Source organism: Aethalodelphis obliquidens, unplaced genomic scaffold (genome assembly GCF_003676395.1).
Source record: "Aethalodelphis obliquidens isolate GAN/ISIS:26980383/991018 unplaced genomic scaffold, ASM367639v1 scaffold21, whole genome shotgun sequence".
NCBI lineage: Eukaryota > Metazoa > Chordata > Mammalia > Artiodactyla > Delphinidae > Aethalodelphis > Aethalodelphis obliquidens.
This window is the reverse complement of record NW_020837965.1, coordinates 16,463,926-16,485,960: the sequence shown is the minus strand read 5'-3', so window position 1 is coordinate 16,485,960 and position 22,035 is coordinate 16,463,926. Positions and strand designations below refer to the sequence as shown.

General features: G+C 36.1%; 1 protein-coding gene and 1 non-coding gene across 8 annotated transcripts in view; both read left to right on the top strand.

Annotated features, from left to right (window-relative positions):
- Positions 1 to 16,189, top strand: part of TRIP11 (thyroid hormone receptor interactor 11) — a 66,212-nt gene extending 50,023 nt beyond the window's left edge. For all 7 annotated transcript variants that reach the window (XM_027120367.1, XM_027120369.1, XM_027120365.1 and 4 more), the window contains 5 exons: positions 8,290 to 8,371; positions 9,178 to 9,292; positions 9,717 to 9,833; positions 11,005 to 11,149; positions 13,260 to 16,189. In XM_027120367.1, coding sequence (XP_026976168.1) covers positions 8,290 to 8,371; positions 9,178 to 9,292; positions 9,717 to 9,833; positions 11,005 to 11,149; positions 13,260 to 13,480 — 680 coding nt within the window. In that variant the 3' untranslated portion in view covers positions 13,481 to 16,189. The remainder of the gene's footprint in view (positions 1 to 8,289; positions 8,372 to 9,177; positions 9,293 to 9,716; positions 9,834 to 11,004; positions 11,150 to 13,259) is intronic.
- LOC113627880 (U5 spliceosomal RNA) lies at positions 3,903 to 4,018 on the top strand. The gene has a single exon (XR_003435793.1). It is a non-coding gene; the product is annotated as a U5 spliceosomal RNA (small nuclear RNA).
- Positions 16,190 to 22,035: the final 5,846 nt, after the last annotated feature.

Here is a 22,035-nt window from a genome sequence, read left to right as displayed (position 1 = left end):
GATAAAATTGAAATAGCAAGCACAAAAGAGTTACTGTTTTGATAATGACTTTTCAAAAGGGTGGTAAATTTTATGGTACACCAAGAAAAATAAATTTTCATAAGCAATACAAGTTTAGATTCTAGCACTGGGGAAGTCTTTTGGTCTGTGTGCCAGTTTATAGCCATATCTGAAAGGGCCCCATCACTGATTTTTTCTTATTTTAAGAAGGTTTGGTGACTGCTTTTAAAAAAAAGTCTTCTATGAGTTCAGAATGGAAAATTTCTTTACAGTGTTTTTTTAAAGAAAATCTAGAAGAATGTATAAAATAAGCCCCAGTAAACCAACTGTAATATGAAGCATAAAAATGTATTTTAAAACTACACATATAAAAGAAGTTTAAAATGTTTTTCATGGAACCGCCTTTATGGTGTTGGATAGTAGAGTTTTTATTTTAAATAAAGACATTCCGTTTTCCAGGACACGATTTATACAAGAAAACATATAATGTCCTGTTGAACATAGGCCAGATACATTCCCAGACGCTTTGTTACCCAAACCTTTTGAGGGATTTCTTTATAGATGTTTTTGGCAGAAGTGGTGATTTTAGAGGAAACATATAAGAAATACCAGATGCAGTTTTCTGAATTGCCATAAATAGTTAAAAAATTATTTGTGATGATATAAACATCTGGGTATACTAGAAAATGTCAACATTTTAGTTAAGAAAAAAGCTATGTCAATTAGGTAAATAATTAGGCCCTTTTCAACTTAATGGTTGTACTTTTAAATGTATATTTTATTAATTCTTCTAGATATAAAGGGAAAAGCAAATTATGTAGATATGAGAATTTTTTGACTTTGTTTTGTGTATTTTTCCTCATATGAATAATATGAGTAATTCATAATATAAATCATTTATTCTTTTCTGACCTGTGTTCTATTCTCAGATAGTCTCCCTTCCCAGAGAAAAGTCAGGCATTCTTTCATTTATCACAGATTCATTGTTTTGTGCTGTGTACCAAGCACTATAATAAGTACTAAAGATACAAAGATACGGGACGAGAGTTCTACCTTCAGGAGGTTTATAGTCAAGCAGAAATAGGGGAAGACTACATGTAGTCACATACATGCAGCAAGCTATTTCAAAAGGAAGAAGCAATCCATTCTACTTCTTGATGGTGGTGTAGAAGGGTAGAAAAGGGTAGTGAAGGGTATACTTGCCCTCACTTGAATGGTGAATACGTACAGTGAAGCAGGCAAAGAGTTCGGGAAGAACATTCTAGACAGAGGGAGGAATTCGTATGAAACCTGTCTGTCATAATTTGGAAACTGGCTGAAGATCTGGTGGACTAATAACGTGTGTGTGTGTGTGTGTGTGCTGTATTGGTGTGGAGTGCCGAGAAGGCAGAGGTGGGAGTGAGCTGCTGTGTGAAGAAATGAAACTATAAGTATGGATCACAAACAGAAATTGTAAACTGGGGTCCAAATTATAAAGGAGCAATTAGGACTAAGTAGAGACTGGTGAATTGGAGAGCTTCTTATAGGGGGCAACAAATTCTCAGTTTCACTGAACTGTTGTGTAGGAATGTGGGTCCAGGGTTGCCAGATCTTCAGGTCTTTCAAGAGTCACCAAAAATGTAGACTTATGTGAAATGTTCCAGTTTTTTAATGTGACGTGTAATTTAAGTTTTTCAAAAAACCCTGTGTGGTCTGAACAAAACATTTCTTTGTATCAGATTTAGTCCGTGCTAATTTGCAACAGTGAGCTTTCAGAAATGGGTTGAGGTTTAGTCTGTAGCCTAGAAAGTCTTTGTCATTAATAAATATCAGTATAAGTATATAGTGATAATGATATTCAGTAAGTGGCAAAATTATTATAATGACTTTACTGCTCACTGACCCAATTGTGGCCCTTTCTTTTGAGATATGGCAGGTCTGTGTGAACCTTTAAAAATTAAATATATAACTTGACTCATAAGCAACTGACAAAGGATTAATCTCCAAAATTTACAAGCAGCTCATGCAGCTCAATATCAAAAAAACAAACAACCCAATCCAAAAATGGGCAGAAGACCTAAATAGACATTTCTCCAAAGAAGATATACAGATTGCCAACAAACACATGAAAGGATGCTCAACATCACTAATCATTAGAGAAATGCAAATCAAAACTACAATGAGATATCATCTCACACCAGTCAGAATGGCCATCATCAAAAAATCTAGAAACAATAAATGCTGGAGAGAGTGTGGAGAAAAGGGAACCCTCTTGCACTGTTGGTGGGAATGTAAATTCATACGGCCACTATGGAGCACAGTATGGAGGTTCCTTAAAAAACTAAACATAGAACTACCATACGACCCAGCAGTCCCACTACTGGGCATATACCCTGAGAAAACCATAATTCAAAAAGAGTCATGTACCAAAATGTTCATTGCAGCTCTATTTACAATAGCCAGGACATGGAAGCAACCTAAGTTGAATGGATAAAGAAGATGTGGCACATATATACAATGGAATATCACTCAGCCATAAAAAGAAACGAAATTGAGTTATTTGTAGTGAGGTGGATGGACCTAGAGTCTGTCATACAGAGTGAAGTCAGTCAGAAAGAGTAAAACAAATACTGTATGCTAGCACGGAATCTAAAAGAAAAAAAGGTCATGAAGAACCTAGGGATAAGACAGGAATAAAGACACAGACCTACTAGAGAATGGACTTGAGGATACGGGGAGGGGGAAGGGTAAGCTGGGACAACGTGAGAGAGTGGCATGGACATATATACACTACCAAATGTAAAATAGATAGCTAGTGGGAAGCAGCTGCATAGCACAAGGAGATCAGTTTGGTGCTTTGTGACCACCTAGAGGGGTGGGATAAGGGAGGGTCGGAGGGAGGGGGAGATACAGGAGGGAAAAGATATGGGGACATGTGTATATGTAAAACTGATTCACTTTGTTATAAACTAGAAACTAACACACCATTGTAAAGCAGTTATACTCCAATAAAGATGTTAAAAAATTAAAAAAAGAAACTTGATTCATAATATTCAGTCTTTAAGAAAATTTGTTTTGATATGGAAAAATGCAGTACAAATTATCTGAATTCTAATGTATTAAAGGATTCAGGGAGGACGGTGGAGAGGGAAAATAAATTTGATCTGGTTACATTAAAAATATTTACATAAAATCTCTTTCAAATGCACATAGTAACTCTAATTTAACTGTACAAATAATCCAGTAGACTTCAACATTGATATTTCAGTTTAATCACAGATTCTAATCTATTGAAATTCAAGTTAATGAGGTTATACTGTATTAATAAAATTCTTTTCTGTGAGTTCATTGCTAGGAAGTGGAGTTTCAAAAATTACTTTTTACTCTGCAATTAATAATTATAATTATGGAACAAGAAAGCATTCACCATATACTCTAGACCTTAAAATTCCGTTGAAATGGTTGGAAGGAATTGAGTTAAAAGACAAAGCAGTTGCTAATATGTCTTTTTTTTTAAATTTATTTTTGTTTATTTATTTTGGCTGCGTTGGGTCTTCGTTGCTGCACGTGGGCTTTCTCTAGTTGCGGCGAGGTGGGGCTACTCTTTATTGCAGTGCGCAGGCTTCTCATTGCAGTGGCTTCTCTTGTTGCAAGCACAGGCTCTAGGCATGTGGTCTTCAGTAGTTATGGTGCATGGGCTCAGTAGTTGCGGCTTGTGGGGCTCTAGAGCGCAGACTCAGTAGTTATCATGCACGGGCTTAGTTGCTCCGTGGCATGTGGGATCTTCCCAGACCAGGGCTCGAACCCATGTCCCCTGCATTGGCAGGCAGATTCTTAACCACTGTGCCACCAGGGAAGCCCACTAATATGTCTTAACTTTCAATATAAATAAATACAAGGTGCCTTTAAAAAATATCATTTGGATACTCTGGTTTCTCTCAAGAGCAAATAAATCTTTTGCCTTTTACTAAAGATTTCCGTGGAGAGAAACAAATCTGAGTGTTCAGTAAATTTTTTGAGGCCTTGCTTTGGCAGGGCTAGAAAAAAAAAATCGTTTGGTGTTATAATGAAAGTGATCTTGTATAAGTTGAAATTCTGTAATAAAAAGACTGTCAAATTTCTAGCCTTTGCTTTAATTATATTTAATTGACTGAAGAGGCTAAATTTCCTTATATTAGATTTAATATATCAGAAATTTATTTTTTAGGTAGCCAGTCCAAGTAAGACACAAGACCCAGTTTATTTACTGACATATCTATAATAAAATCATATTTCTAACATTCTTTTTTCCTTGCGTTGACTTCTTTGCCATAGTTTGTAAAGATGGCAAATAAGGTAAATGGAGGAAAAGTTATCAGTGTTAATGCTAACCAAAGTGGTACATATTATCGATAATGGTTAGGGCTAGGTTGAAAGCTGATATTTTAAAAAATCAGATGAATGAATACTAATGCTTTATATAGAACTTTACTGGTTAAAAATGTCACATTTAATCACTCAGTAGATTTCTCTCAAAATCCTTTGAGGTAAGCATGCTCATTTTACAAAATAGGCATCAGAGTCCAGCCCTGGTGACAGGACGATGATTCATATCCAGGTCTATGGTGACAAGACCATAATTCACACGCAGGTCTCCGGACTCTCAAGTCCTGCTCCAGCCATCTTTCTTTTCTCAGTCAGGTGACTGTTAAATAAACTTGAATCTTGTCCAAGGGAGCTTAGTCATAAAATAGCCAATGACTTTGTAAGGAGTGTGACCTCACTGTACAATGCTCTGTGAAGACAGTATTAATCGTGCGGTGTTACTAATTGCAAATAAAAGGTAAAATTATGATGTACTAATTTGTTGTAGTCACTTACATTTTATGTTAAATTTTGATTTTAAATCAAGTGATGAAGATCATGGTACCATCTCTAGGTATTACAGAGACGAGGCTCTGATATGGTTTTAGGATGTCAGATATTCAGAGTAACTCTTCCCCTAAACTAGACCAACCTCAGTTGCTTTATTGCTCAACTTTAAAGTGTACCCCCACTGCCCTTTCTTTCCCGCCTAACTTCCAGACAATTATTTTGGCATGTTTTTAGGTTATTTCACAGGGATATTGTATTTGGCTAAAACCCCATTTCTGAATAACTATGTTTTGCCTGCCCATATAAATATAATTCTGATTTCAAATTGTGGTTTGAATTAGTGTGCAGTTTTTATGGAGAAATATTGAGAATCTTTTGTGGGAGGAGAATAGGTGTGCCTGGGGAAAAAGAGAAATCTGTAGGGACCTTTGAAGTCAGTATTTGCCTTTCTTTTCTTTTCTAAATCTTTCCTAGTTAACCCATCCTTCCAGTCCCTTCCCCCAAATTCTGAGGTTGTTTTCTAGACTCAAATATCAGAACCCATTTAAACTACTGCTCATATTTGAAATAGCCCTCTACATGTCTGCAAGGATATGCACATTGTCAATTCTCTTTTTCATTAGCTCAGGACTAACTTGTATTCTGATAATGAGTTTAAGAAATTTTACCCTATTATTTTGGCCTTAAGGATGCTTTGATCAGACCTTTCAGAACACAGAGATTTTAATAAAAGTTATACCCATATTAAAGAATTTTCATCAAGAAAATATTTTCTACTTGAACTTTATTAAGATGGATTTCCTGATCAATTTTTCATGGAGCAAAGTTAAATTTTTCCAATTAATTTTGCTAAAATTATTTTTATCAGAATCAGCTCTGTGAATTTTACTCTGAAGATATCTATCATTCAGTTTTATCTTCCTTTTCTTTTTTTAATAAGAGACAGTACAGTGTAATGGTTATATCCTGGTTATACTCCAAAGCAGTGCTATCCTATAAAAATGCAATGGAAGCCACATTTATAATTAAAAATAAATTTAGTAGTCATGTTTAAAAAGTAAAAAGATACAGGGAGATTAATTTTAATAATATATTTTATATAACTCAGCGTATCTAGAATATATTATCATTTTGACATGTAATCAATATAAAAATCATTAATTTTAGAAGAAAGTAGTTAGGAGAAGGGAAGTCTCAGAGAAACGGAAGGTTGGGGATAGATTAAGTTTGACCTCTTCTTCTGCTACCTTTGTATAGCCTTGAAGAGAAGTGGAGGAGGATGAAAGAGAAGACTGTGACCATCTTTACTCTAGCTCTTACTTTAGTTCATGAGTGGGGTGGTTAATTCAGAACATCAACAAGAGATTAACTTACTTGCTGTTCTTCCTCTGAATAATTAAGAGTTCTACTTAATTTAGAAGGTAGTACTAGAAAAGGCCCACGTGGCACCATGGTTCGTAGTATATATGTGCCCATTAAGAATCTAAAAATGTCTTTTACTGACTCAGACTTTAGTAATAATTTTGTTCTCTCTGTCTCTGTCTGTCTTTCTGTGTCTGTCTGTCTCTCTCTTAATGTCCAAGCTTAAATTCCTCCCTGGAAAGACAGGAAAGGAAATGTTTGTAGTAGATTTTCCAAACACAAATCTTGCTTTTATAATATGGTTATGACAACCATCTCTGTTTTGGTAAAAGTTAGCCTATTACATTTTGCAGTTTAGATTTTTGCAATGTGGAAAAACCACAAACCATTGCAAACAGTTAAACTGAACATTTTGTATATACATTTAGTACTGTAAATCAGAATTTTAGTACTGTACAGACAGAATGAAAACATAAAGCAGATGAACCTGGCCTAATCTGTAAGGTTCAGAGAAAACTTCTTTGAGGAAGGGACTTGGGAACTGACATGTGAATGGTAAAGAGGAGTTAATAGGCAGTGCCGAAGGAAAAGAGCTTTCCAGGCAAAAGGAAAAACGTTTGCAGAGGTCTTGCAGTGGGAATTGAGAGTTCAGAAATAAATCATACATTTCTGGTCAATTGATTTTCAACAAGGATTCCAAAGGAATAGTTTTTTCAACACATGGTACCAGAACAACTGGATATCCACATGTACTCGAACGAAGTTGGACCCTTACCTCATACCATGCACAAAAAGTAACTCAAAGTGGGTCATAGACCTACATTTTAGAGTTAAAACTGTGAAACTCTTAGAAGAAAACATAGGAGTAAATCTTTGTGATGTTGAGTTAAGCAGTGGCTTCTTAGATATGACACTAAAGGGGCAAGCAACAAAAGAAAAACTAAATTGGACTTCATTAAAATTAAAAACTTTTGTGCTTCAAAGGATACCATCAAGAAAGTGAAATGACAACTCACAGAGTGTGAGAAAATATTTGCAAGTCGTATACTGGATAAGGAAACCTGTATCCCACTACCACTAGGAAGATGCTGCATAACTCAAAGAGTAGGTTTGTGGAAAGAGTAGGTTTGTGGAAAGAGGTCAGAGTTGTCTCATGTTGGGATGTGAGTGTTTCTTGATTTGAAAAGTTGAGCTGTACTGCAAAGCATTCTCCTAATTTCTTTCAGAATGAAATTTGTAATCTAGCTTGATGTTAATAAGCATCTCCTTCGGCTCAGACTATCCATTTCTGAGGAAACGGGTGTAAACTCCATGGGTTTGCTGAGAGTTCCTTAGTCTAGGAATCCATGGTCCCATGGCATGGTTGATTATGAACAGGGTCTCTCCTGTTGTAATTCTAGACTTTGATTTTAGTACTGTTCACATTCCTAGTATTCTGCCAAGACTTTACAGATTTTGCTTCCTTTTAAAATAAATAAGAATTTAAAAATAAAATAATCTAAACATCTTTCTAAATCAGTCATAAGCTATAGTATCTTGCCTAGTGTGAGAACCAGTGATCTGAATTGTTTCTTGCAGCTTATTTACCCCAGGATACTCTGCCCTATCAGCTGCCTTCTGAGCCATGGTCTTGGTTGCGTTAGCTGCTCTTCCTCTTCTTAGCTCACCAAAAAAGATTCCAGCCGGGAAAATGGAAAAAGGAAAATCTAAAATTGTCCTTTCCGGTATTTTCCCATTAAAGAGTGGCTCTGGAGATGTTTCGTGCAAAGGAGCAGTGGTGAAAAATCTCTTCTTTGTTGTTAAGTTTCTGAAGAGAATGAGAAAACCTTTGGTTTTTAAATGTTCTGTTAAAGAATTGATTATTTTATTGGGGGCAAACAATGTGAATTAATGCATACTCTGGCTTCTAGGTAATTTCTATACCAGAGAACCTAATTCCCTGAACCAAAGAAGAGGTGGACGCAATTGAGTATTCCTAATTAGAATAAGTACATATATTCAGAATTCTCACTAAAGATGTCGTAAATCTCATTATATATTCATACAGACTATTTTAATCAGTTAATGACTCTTTATTCACATATTTTAAAACAGATGAGCTCCGACAAGAAATGCTGGATGATGTACAAAAGAAATTGATGAATTTAGTAAATAGCACAGAAGGAAAAGTGGACAAGTATGCTCTGCCTTTTACTTTTATGTACTTTATGGGGATCACTTTTATGGCAAAAACAATTTCTACATGTAAATGTATGTGATTAAGGTTTTAAAAAACCTTTTCTTTTTCTTATATAATGATGAGCTGCAGTTAGTTTTAATGAGGGGTCAGTAACTTGTCTTCTCTTGATTTTTAAATAGGCTTTCCCAGCTCAAATTCTTTTTCTTAAAACCATAGGCAAGAGTTAAAACATCACCACAATATAAAGTACTTAGAAAATATAAAGTTTATTCTTACCATTCTTTTTTGTTCTCTTTACTGCCCTTAAGTGGATATATCTTGCTCAAATGCATTAGGTGTGAAACCTAGGTATACATGTAGTATATCTTTAACATTTTAAAGATTTAGATATTATGAGCAAATTTTTAATGAATGAGGAAATATAAGCATAACCGTTAAGCACAAGAACTATCATCACCATTTAGGATACGGAGGGAAAAATCTGAAGTGTCTCCTTAAGACATCAACCCAGACAGGCACTGAGAATTACTAATGAGGTACCATCTCAGTTGATTATTTGGTTGAAGAAAGTTGGTGACTAGTAAGTGATGTTTTTAAAGGTACACATTTTGGGTTGTTTGCAATATTCTTAATTAGACTTGTCAAAAAATTTTTAAAGCTACTTTAAAATATTTTAGTGTTTTTTATAACTGTTATTTAAATATGATTAAATATTTATATGTTTAGTGTTTATTGTTTGGATACACTAGATACTGAGACAACTGGTGAGTTAGCCTGAGCTGTTTCTGCCTCCGTTTTCATAGAGTCCTAATGAGAAACCTCTTCACTGGACACTTCCACACACCAAAAAATCAGCGTCATGAAGTGTTACGATTAATGGGAAGCATCCTAGGTATCAAAAAGGAGGAAATGGAACAGGTAACTGAATATTGAATGCCATTTTGAATACATTTATAACTAAAATGCTTGGTATCATATAAATTTTTTTTTTACTGTGTATTATATAACTTGCTGAATGCAATTTTCTCAATAATGTGGAAATGGAATCATGTTATACTACAGAGAAGAAGCAGATTTGTGCAGCTTGTATAATATTAGTTTAAATGTTTTGTAACTTATATGCAACCGTTCATATCAGAATGCTTCAAGTTTGAGACATGACAGTCCTCAAATTTTATTTGAAATAGTGCTTAGGATGACAGTGTATATGTAGCTTCTGTCAGTAGGAAACTAGGAATTGGACTTGGAAAACATGATTTACTACCATCTGAAATCATGTAAAAGTGCTCTGTTTTCTTTTCTTGTGTTGATAATATTTTTCTGTTTTAAAATAATCTTTCAGTTGTTGAATGAAGATCAGGGTGGTGTTACCAGGTGGATGACTGGGTGGCTTGGAGGAGGATCAAAAAGTGTTCCCAACACACCTTTGAGACCAAATCAGCAATCTCTGCTTAATAGTGTAAGAGTTGATTTATTCCTGCTGGATATGAGCAGTGAAATGATTATGCATCATATTCATTTGCAAAGAATTAGACTTCTTTTTCAGGTTATTTTATACAGCCCTTTTATTTTGGGGTTGTGGAAACTGAGATCCAGAGAGGTGATTCGCTTAAGGATAATAAGCCAGTTTTAATAATTTTATTGCACATATCAGTAGGTTTTATTTTAACATTTTGTTTACATGGTACTTTGATTTTTCAAAGCATTAACTGTTCCTTCCTTTGTATTTGATCATGCTGCTATCAGCCCACAATCATTTATCTCTTACTACTAAGTTATGAGATTCTTGAAGACAGAGGCTCTATTTTATGCCTGTATGTATCTACCTAGTCATTGAGCCAGTGAATATTTATTGAGCACCTGCTGTGTACCAGACTGTTCTGAGCATTGAGGATGCAGGTGCAAACCAAATAGGTAAAGTGCTTTCCCTCAACAAACTTACATTCTGGTAGGAGGAGGCAGTTAATAAACACGAAAATATGATGCCTGGTATATAGTAGGCTTAAGATGAGTATTAATTGAATTGAGTAGCACTGTGAGTTAGAATGTGGAGTTTACGTCTTTATTTTATTTTTTTTTTTACTAAAGAGGAAACTGAGGATAGGTGACTTACCCAAAGCTGGTGAAAGATAGAACTCAAATTGGATGGCATAAAATTTAATTTAAAGGAAAGTTCTACATGACATTATTTTAATCTGATAATATTACTGGTGAGCTTTTGCTGTACTCATTCATTGGGTGTTACTCTAGAAAAATAGGACTTTAATGCTTGTTTTCTGTTGATATAATTTTTTTATGTCTATGTAAACGGTTACTAAAATGATTTAAGACTTGATGTCTTAAGTGCCATTGATGGTGAGAAATCTGTTATCTGGTGGCTAATTCTCATTATGAGGTTTGTAACAAGTGTTGTCATCAAAGATTATTGATTAAATTGTTAAAGTTTTTGATTGATACCTGTGTATCAGAGTGCTAGCACTTTTAATTGTTCATAAGGCTTGTTCATAAAGAAATGATTCAGGTAGCATGACTAGTTTTTAGTATTTAATTAGAATAGCTGGTACAGTTTCTTAGCTGTAGTGAATATAATTTTATTATCTGCCTAATATATCCCAAATATTTTTTCTTAGTCTTTTTCAGAACTTTTTGTTAAATTTCTAGAAACAGAATCTCATCCATCTATTCCACCACCCAAGCTTTCTGTTCATGATATGAAACCTCTAGATTCACCAGGAAGGAGAAAACTAGATACAAGTGTACCCGGAAGTTTTAAAGGTAAAATCAGATACTTATTTTTTCTACAATTTAAAAAATTGATAATTTTTAATTATGTTTTACAGTGATATTAACTAAATTTTTAGTGTTTTTGAAAATGTGCAATAATGACTTTTCCAAAATTCCAGTAAGGCGTTAGATTTTGGCTTCATACATTCTTGTAGCAACCTGATATTTAATTAGCTTAGATTAATTTAAGCAATATGAAATATTTTCCCTTTATATATTGGAATAATTCTTCTCTCTCTGCATAAGACACCTTGAATTATTCGTGGAAGCGGTGGTTGAACTGGTAAACCTTTGTTTGTTCACACATTTTCCTTTCGAATTGTAGTTTATAGTTAGAGAAAGATTTTTCCCCTGTGATGATAATCTAAGTGTTACACTCAAAAACCAAAGTTAGTGTGTTAATAATATGTACAAGAGCTGTTTAGTAAACTGGCCTACACATTCAAGAACATTATGAAGAGTTCTTATATGTTGAAAGGCCTGCCTGGAACCAAATGGTATGGTGGTTCATCAATATGTGGACATAGTTTTCTACCCCACTAGGTTGTAAGGATCTTATGCTATTTATATCCCTTATATTGGCATGTACTAAAGTTTCTTGAGTTCAAATTAAAGTATAATCCATTAGACTATATATGAATTCTTTATTGGAAGGTCTGTCTTTTATCTGAAATCTTCATATTTTAATACAGACTAACATGTTTGCTAGTTGGACTGTAAAGGAACATATTGTATACTGTCAAGTTTGTCACATGCCAGATACTTAAATTTGGATAAAATACTGAATTTATATTCTGAAATTTAAATAACTTCCTTAGTTCTTATTTAGATGAATATTTCTGTTTTCCTGAACTTTTATAGAAAGAGAAAGTGGTAAAATTATTTTAGATAAAAGATTTGTCTACTAAATTTAGTCTTTAGAAAAGTCTCAACTTTAACATGTGTAGACTATACTAAAACACTTTTTCTTGTTATACTAGATTTTAGCATCTTGAAGCTAAAGTTTATTCTATTTTATTTAAATTTATTTTATTTAAATTTTATTTAAATATACATTATTTAAATTTTGATTCCAAAATTTCTTTTGGCAGGGTCTCCCCTCCCTCTCCCTCCTTCCCCCTGTCTCCACTCCTTCCCCTTCTTCCCTCTCCTCCTCTTTCATACACCTCCCCACCTTCAGTTATCAAGTCACATGTGCAGCTTCATTTGTATTGATCAGAGACAAAAGCCAGAGCTTACCACATAGCACCAGAAGCTTTTTCAGAGTTTGGAAAATTGTCATTCACAGGAAAGTACAACTTGGGGACCCAGGGGTGCTCAATGATAAGAAGATTTGATGAATTTGTCTCAATGCTCCCTTTGTTTTGGAGGCCTCTTTTATTTGAGTTTCCCACTGCTGAAGTGGGTGCCTTCAACAGGTTGCTTGTCTCTCAACAATGAAGTTGTTAATGATCTTGGGTAATAAAGCAGAATTCTGCCCACTAAGAAATGAGTACGTAAACCAAATGCCTGTTCCAGTAAAAACTTAATTGTTCAGCCTGACTTTACAGAGAAATAATCTAATGAGAATTATTTTCAGACTTTTGAACGTCTAAAAGGTGATCATTTAATGTAATGCATAAGTTGTTTTTTCTTTTGGTAAATTAATATTAAATCTGATTGTTATCATTGCAATATGGATGCTGGTTTTTTTCATGACCATTATAATAATTTGGGCAAAACAAGTTCTCAAGTCCTCCCATCTTTCAGGTGGTTAGATAGAGTTTGCCTGGTTACATAGAAAACATCTTTTAAAAAACTGTTGTTATAGTAAATGACGTTAATCAGTTATATAAGTGGTATTAAGTATAAGACAACAATACTAATGTGTTTAATAAAGTATTAGCTCTACATACAAATATTTCTCACTTCCATTTCTTTCTCTATTTATTGCCTTATCCTCTTTCACCTTCTGTGTTTTGTAGACCTGTTTATCCGATCCAGAACCCGGCAGCATATGAATTAAATTTATTTGGGGGCCAAATCTAGGAACCTAAAACACATGTATAACAGTGACCAAATAACATATGGGAGATTAACTCATTCATATTTTGTCATTTAGATACAACCGAACCCAGGTCTGGTAGAAGAACAGATGTGAATCCATTCCTAGCTCCCCGCTCTGCGGCTGTGCCTCTCATTAACCCAGCTGGACTTGGACCTGGAGGGCCTGGGCATCTCCTTTTGAAACCCATCTCAGACGTACTGCCCACATTTACGCCTTTGCCAGTGTTACCTGACAACAGCGCCGGAGTTGTGTTGAAAGACCTTTTAAAGCAGTAGGTGATTCTCAAGCCAGAGATGACATATATAGCACTTTAAAAAAACCCCGTGAACACTATGTGTATGTAGTTTATCACAAAGTGGCCTTTTGGAAAAAGTCATGTATTTGTTCACAGTTATACTTTATCTAAATTTAATAGCAGTATTCTTAATGCTTCTAGAAACTACAGGTGTTAAAGGAGGAAGTGTTTGCTATATTATCTGCTTTTTTTCCCTGTCTGATTTGACCTAACTTAAGCTAGAAACATTCACTCTTAATTTTAATTTACAAAAATAAGAAAAATTAAAAGACGAAAACACTAGTAGCTATATATCAGCTCTTTATTTCCTTTTCAAGCTCATTTAAGCTAGAGACATGTAGTTTATCTTTTAAAGATAATCAACAGATTTACCAAAAAGAGGGAAGAAGAAAATAATGGTGGCTTATCTGCGTAGTGCAAAAAATTGATCTAAAGTATATATTAATCATCTTTAAGAGGACGTGGAGTAGACAGGTTAAGAACAAGGCTGTTCGTGGGAGGTCACAGGTGTCCTAAGGTGGAAGGTGTGTGTATTTGGTACTATGCAATTTCATCTCGTGTGTAGATTCATGTGATGACAGTGCAGAGACAGAGAACAGTTTCGTCAAGGACCCCTTGTGCTCCCCTTTCACAATCATAGCCACCTCCTTCCCTACCGTCTCCTTAACCTCTGGAAACCCCTCCCTACACTCCTTCTCTATAATTTTGTCATTTCAAGAGTGCCATTCGGTGGAATCCTACAGTATGTAACCTTTTGAGACTGGCTTTTTTCACTCAGCATAATTCCCTTGAGATCCTTCTAAGTTGCTGAATATATTGGAAACTTGTTCCTCTTTACTGTTGAGTACATACTGTGAACATATGGTTTAGTTTTAAGAGCTAAGGTGTCTCTTTAAAGATAGCATCTTAAAACTGTTTCTACACACCTACTCACAACTTTCATCTAAGTGTTAAATTCTACAGCTGCATTTACATAACTATAATTAGCAATATCACTAGACGTGACACCTCCTGCCTCTATCTGAGGTATTGACATGAGAGGTACGGCCACCTTGGAGTCATCCATTCTCATCCTCACGGTCACTGAGGGTAGTGAAATCACTTCAACGACACCAGCACCAGGTGTTTGGAACTTAGCGGGAAGGGAGTATTCCTTTAATTTTTTTATAAACCCCTCATAAAATTCCTGACTTGGAATTTAATTACGTCGGGACACTCATGTTTGTATTAGTTGTTGAAGTTGTACATTTAAAGACATTTCTTTGCAAATTTTGTAAATTTCGATATGCCTTTAAAATAGAAACATCTGTATAATAAGGAAAGGTGAAAACGATACTAATCCAAATATGTAAATAGACCTGGCTCTGACCAGGGCTAAATTTGGTTGTTTGTAAATTTTGCTGTGATTAACTGTATACTTTGTACTGTATTTAGAGGATTGGAAGTCTTTATGTGTTGATGGATAAAACTTGTTTTTCTGAAAAATCTAGTAACTTAGACATTGCTGCTTCAGAATATCCCCTGTCTCCTTTGCTAATTTATTTATATTGCCATTCTTTATTTAGCATACTTTAAAGGAAGTTGTCATACAAGTGCTTTATTAGAACTATCCAACTGTCTCCTGTCCGGTTTGCCCATTATTGTTTCTCTACGAAATTATTACTCTTAGGTTTTATAAGGTCCTTTCAAAGGTACTTTCACTGACCATCCTAAATTATTTGCTGCTTGCCATTGAATTTTTCTTTCAGTGTGGAGCATCCGAAATAAAAGTTTCTAAGTTAAAAAAAGAAAAGAAAAAGACAACTTGATCCTTCATTTTGAAGAAATACAGAAAAAAGTTCCCTCTTTTAATTTGAAAAGGAGATGCATGGTGGGTATAAGTAGCATGTCATCATATTTTAAATGCCTTTTATGACATTTTCAGTATTTCCTCCCCTGCTCCAAACAGCCTATCCCCCCCATTACCCCATAGTTTAACATAAGTTGGAAAGCTGTTATGGGTGGATTGCATATTAAACATCCCAACATGACCTTACATGGCTGCTATTTTAAAAAGTACGTGACCTCGTCCTAAAGCTGTAGTACCTAATGTTTCAGTTGTATCTTCATCGAAACTATAGCTCACTGGTGTGCATACTGTTTGTTGATCTAAACCAGGCATAACTCATCTGCTTTTCTGAAACTAAGTTGAGTCAGAGATGAAACACCTGCTCAAAGAATCTTCTTAGGAACCATACAGTGAAGAAGCTTGTATTTCTAATGTTAGCAGTTGGACATTGCTAACACTAATTTTACTGCAGTATTTTAACTACAGTAATTTTGCTGTTTACTTCTCTATAAACTTACTAAAATTTGTGGTTGAATTTTACCATAGCTGCCACAGTTTTTCACAGCATTCCTAATGGTTTTCAGCTGCTATATTGTAGGAGAAAATTCATCCAGTCATTGGATTTGATTTTAGTATAATACTGTATCTCATGGTTGAGTTTTTAGTTCCTGCCATTATTGAGTTGAAAGAAAAAAACAAAACTAAGTGACAAAAACATGGGGGAAAAAGGAATGACTTTCTTAAAACCATCCAACTAAATACTAAATATCCCCCCCAAGTAAAGCCTCTAGTTTATTGTAACCTTTTAATGGGTAATTGAAAGGGGGAAAAAGTCAAAATACTTTTCCAGTCAGTAGGTGGCAAAAAAAACAACTATGCTTCAGGGACAAGAGATAATAAGAATTATTGATAAAGAGCTATTATGTGTCAAACTTAAGGCATTTAAATTTGATTTTTAAGGCTAGTGAAGTTTTTCATATATCAAACTATTTAAAACATCTTCCTTTAACAAAAATTTATCTTTAGTTTTTTAAATATCAAGTTAAGTATAACATTTATATATTCCTATGGAAAAAATAATGGTACTTTTAATGATCTGACATTTGTGATTATTTGCCAGTCTTTACTTTTTAACTTATTAAGGTTTCTCTACTTAAAACTTATAATTTGTCTTTTGACTTTTAGGGAAATATCTAGTGGGATATTTACAGCCCAGCCTTAATATTGGGTTGTGTTTTATAGAGCTAAAGTCAATGCATTTCTGAATTTCTCAGGAGCACTGCAAGGCAAAAAAACTACTCCAAATAAAAATGATATATGTAAGTTGGCAATGTCTTCATCCACAATAAAAAAAAAACTTTTTAGCAAACAGCTGCTGACTTTTTCTTTAGAAGGGGGAGAAATGACTTACACATGTTGTTTATAGCAGAAGTTGATGAACTACTGAAGCTGATATCTTCAAATGTTCACCGGATGTCTGTTAGGATACTGTTTGAGCCTTGGAAATGTTAAGTATGAACGATTTAATAGATGCTTAAGATTACGTGTGAAAAGAGGGTCTGAGAGGTTTAGCCAGCCCTTTTTATTCTCCAGAGGTGATACTATGCATCATTGGGCTCTTTGTTTTTCTGCAAAATAATCAGTTATGTATTCATTTTTTCTTAGATGTGGAACTTGTATATTTTTAACTGTTCATGTGGTAGGATTGGAAGGAACATGGGTTTTAAATTTGAGAGATGGTTTGGAGTACAGATTTTGAACCTTTCTGTGTGACCTTTAACAAAATTACTTTGACTGTGGGACTGATTTTTCTTGTCTCTGAAATAACACACACCTATTAAACTTATGGGTTATAGGGATGAAATGACCCATTCATTCATAATATTTATTAAATGAATAAATGTACCACTTGTGGAAATGCTTTATAAAGTCTATAGTTCTACACAGATATTAGAAGTTGTGGTAATTACTGCCAAAAAGTAGATAAGAATGTCAGGATGTTACTGAATCCAAGTGTTATTTCAAAAAGGTAAGGAGAGGTCAAACGCCTGAAGCTCTTGCCGCTCTGGTGGGCTGAGTTTTAAGAAGAATCAGTTGGATTTAGGAACTGGCTCAGGAAGTTGTTGGCTGTGACCTAGAGAAGTGTCGGTGGAATGGTGGGAGTAAAAAACATGTTAAGTAGGTCGAGTAGGTGCTGAGCAAGTGGTGATGGTGTTTATAGGCATCTCTTCTGAGAAATCAGGTTGTGAAGGGGAAAGGGGTTAGTAGGAGAGGAGAGTGGGGTCGAGGCACTTGCACGCTGGGAGACTTGAGCACGTGTGAATGCTTGTGCGAAGGACACATTTAGATGGAGGCTGAAGAGTGGAGAGAAGAGTTCCTGAGGGGGGAGCTGATAGAGTCTGAACACAGATGGGGGGATTGGCCTCAGTTAGGGAGGACTCCTACCAGGACGGGAGTGATAGAAGAAAGGGGACATGCGGGTAGCAAGAAAACTGCAAATTTTCTTCTGTGAGGTTGGCAAGGAGTTTTATCTGCTACAGATGAGGGAGAGGAGGGTCTGAGGCTTGAGGGATTCAGTCAAATGGGAGAGACAGACGCTTGTCCAGGTACTAGAGCAGTGCTCGTGGGCACGTGCCAAGTGCCTGAGGGCCCTGACTTAGGCCTGACAGACAGATGGGGGGCGTGGTGGTTAAGCACATCTCAAAGGAAGTACCACTGGCGCACCCTAGAAGGGAGCAAGCTAGCAAAGTAAATGTCAGGTAAAAAACAGGTCTTGCTCTAACCAGTTCTAGTGGAATACAAATTATTACTAACCTGAACCTTGTTTTCCTGTCCTTGGAATTTAGGTCATGTGAATATATGATATATCTGAAAGTTTTACAGCATGTTATTATCATAATTTAATACATCCAGTAAATTATTAATCCATTATAATTACAACAATATTTGTTTTGGAGATAGAGAAAAATTTAAGAATGTTAATAAATGGATCACTTGAGGCAAATATTTGAACCCTTAGTTGGTTTTCTGCCTTGGCTATTACTGTGTATCTGTCTTTTAGCCCTTCTCGGGTTAAGAAATTAATAATTTGCCCTATAATGATGTTATGACCGTGATCATTTTCAGCTGTGACTTTATTTTACAAGAGTACTCTCCTTTTCACCTCAAATATTCTTAGGCTTCAGTGAACTATTTCTGACCCTCAAAAATTAAATCTCAGTGATTGAAAATATTTGTGAACTTAATGTAACTTAGGAGCTGGGTAAAGTTTTCTAGATATACTTGGACTGTTAAGAATGGAAGATACATTATTCTACTTTGTAAAATATAACGCATTTTAGATGTTGAAAGACATTATATTGTGAGGAGGTTTCCTCCAACAATGGTGGATCAGTCTCAAGCCCTTATGGACCCATGGGTAAATGGGTGTGTATTTAAAGCGCATAGATTTCCCAAAGGGCAAGGGCAATCCCAGGTGGTGAAGGGAATCATGATTTCATTTAAAGAAAAGAGTTGGAAAGAAAGTAACATAAGTTTGCTCAGTTTCCTACGCAGCTCCTTCCATTTAGCTGTATTTAAAGAACCACGGGGTTATATGGGAGCTAACACATTAGTCCCTTTATAAAAGGGATTTTCAGGCACTCTCCTCAAATAAAAAGGGAATGATGGTAATAAAGTTACAAGTTGTAGACTAATGAGGTAATTTTTTATTTTTGAAAACTTATATGGAATGCACAGTCTTTGAAAAATTTTGGAATCATTTCAAAGTCATCTCTCTAAGGCATTTGCAGGGCCTCATGCAAATTTACTACTAGAGTAGCCTGAATACAGGCGTTCAAACTGTGTTGCTTCCTTTAGGACTGCACTTGCCAACTGTAGCTCCTGTGTTGAAACATATTGATGATGGTAAACATCAATTCTCCACAAAATTTCTACTTGAGATATTAATACTTCCATTTTTATAAGTCTTTTCACTTTTATTTTTTTCCCTTCAGACATTAGTTTTAGCGGGTGAAAAGTATTTACCCCTGCCGCCATCCTTTAATTTGTGTGTGTGTATATGTGAAATGTTTTAAACATTTAAGAATAGACAATAAGGACATTATGAGGGACCTCCGGCCAGGGCAGTGTGAAGAGGTCAGTCAATCCTCCCTACAAAAAACAAGTATAAAACTAAAATGGTCAGGGCTTCCCTGGTGGCGCAGTGGTTGAGAGTCCGCCTGCCGATGCAGCGGTCACAGGTTCGTGCCCCGGTCCGGGAAGATCCCACATGCTGCGGAGAGGCTGGGCCCGTGAGCCATGGCCGCTGAGCCTGCGCGTCCGCAATGGGAGAGGCCACAACAGTGAGAGGCCCGCGTACCGCAACAAAAAAAAAAAAAAAAAAACTAAAATGGTCAAAAACAACCATCTGGGGGCTCTGGTAATTGACCAATGTTATGCCCTTCCTTGGCTTTATGCACACCTACTTGCACTGTTGACCAGTCAGTGTCTCATGATAGAGAGAGAGAGAGAGAGCGCGAGCGCTAACCTTTGCTGAGAGCCTACTGTGTCTTGACACCTGCTAGGGGCTTTATGAATATTGTCTCCGTTACAACACCATGATATATTTTTGCTCCCATTTTATAGCTGACAACCTGAAGCCCAGCAAGGTTAAAAACTTGCTTAGGGTCCTGTATTTGTCAGGCTTCTCCAGAGAAACAGAACCTATCTATCTATCTATCTATATAGAGATAGATAGATATAGATATAGATATAGATATAGATATAGATGTAGGTTTTAACGTCTTTATTGGAGTATAATTGCTTTACAACGTTGTGTTAGTTTCTTCTGTATAACAAAGTGAATCAGCTATACGTATACATATATCCCCATAAGCGTCTCCGAGAACCAGTATTTTTAAAGGTCATTATATGTTTAACATAAGCATGACAATGAAGGCAGAAACCTTGAAGGATGGGATTAATCATCTAAATACATACAAATGAAAACCGTGTGTTTCCAAAAATGTTGTGAACAAAATTAAAAGGCAAAAGACAAACTGAGGAAACTATTTGCAACATAAATGGCAATGGAGAAATATCCTCACTATGGAAATAAAGATGGGAAAAGAGAAATTGAGCATGAAATTGATGCTCCTAAGGGTTCTGGCAGAGGTTGCTGCTTGTCCTCTGATGTCCATTCTCTGCTTTCAGAGTAAGTGAACTCCAGATTTTTAGGTAAGTAGGTTCATGATCTCTCAGAACATAGACTACATCTCCCAGCATCCCTTGCAGCTAGGTGTAGCTGTCAATTTCTATCCTGCCTCCTGAATTGTGGGTGTGGTTGTGGTGTGCCATTTTGGACTAGGTAGAGGAAGGTCTAGAGACTGCCAAGCAACAAGAAGGAAGGAGCTTGAATCTCTGGTACCTTAAAGAGACAGCTGCCATACTAGTTAGCCCTAACCACCAACCAACAGAATGTAGTGTGAGAACATACATCATTTTGCCATCAAATATAACTGTTGAGCTATTACTATTTAAAAAAGAAACCACAAACCACCACTCTTCAAAACCCCAAACCAAAAACCACATGAAAAAGAAAAGCTGGATCTAACTTTGGGGGACTCTGGTTATCAGGGAGGAAGAGAAACAGTGGGGGATGGGGGAGGGGCTGGAGAAAATGTAGTCAGACACATGGGGAAAAACAAGGTAACAGTCATGGACACAAGAGAGAAGATGAGTCATCAATGGTCAAACTTCAAAGAGACAAAGGAACAGTTAGAATGGAGTAAAGGGCATTGTATTTGGCCATGAGATCACTAGGAAACTTAGGGAGCACCGTCTTGGGTGACTGGTGGGGACATCGTGAGATTTCAGAGGGTTAAGGCGGGACTAGGTGGTAACTGACACATACTCACTGAGAGGCCTGATGGAGGGAGGAGGACAGTGGAAGCCGCTAGGGCAAAAGGACAACAATTCCCGCCTTCTAGGGTGGGAGGACCTGTGTAGTGGAGCTTCTGCCCGATACCGTTCTTCGGCGTTGGCTGCCATTTTAGTTTCCGGATTGCTTTGGGCCAAGTTTGGACAATATAAGAAGTGAAAGACTTTATTAGTACTGAGGAAGTAGAAAGAGAAGGTAATGATGGAAGGGCCCAGGGAGTTCTGGAGTGTTCCTGAGGAGCTAAGACGAAGGGCGGGAACCAGCCTTGTAAGTCAGGGGTAGCAAGGCTTGGCCAGCTGGAGGCAAGGAGGGCTCCAGAACCAGATAGGCTCGGTTTGGGCTTCCATCTGGACTGTTTATTGTCGGTGTGGCTCTGATCTCTCTGGGTCTGTTTCTTACTCTGCCAAATGGAGCGTTTCCTCTTTGACAGAGTTATTGTGGGGGGTCAAAGGAGAGAGTGTGTGTAGACACCAGCATAACCGTAGACAGTTCATAGTCCCCTTCCGCGTTTTGCATTCACTGCTAGAAAGGCACTACAATGTAGTTATTTTTGGACAGTGAAAAAATTTAATATTAATCGTCAAAAATTTATTTAATATTAATCGTCAAAATCTATCATTAATGATCGAATTTTGTGAATTTTCCCTCCAATTAGAAGCATTACCTTTTTAAAAAAAAATAGCCCATCTGTCTTCCAACCCACGGCATTGTGAGCAAACTGAGTTGCATTGGAGCCAGGAAAGTCCCATTCAGCCGGTGATAACCTCTTACATTTATACTGCAATTT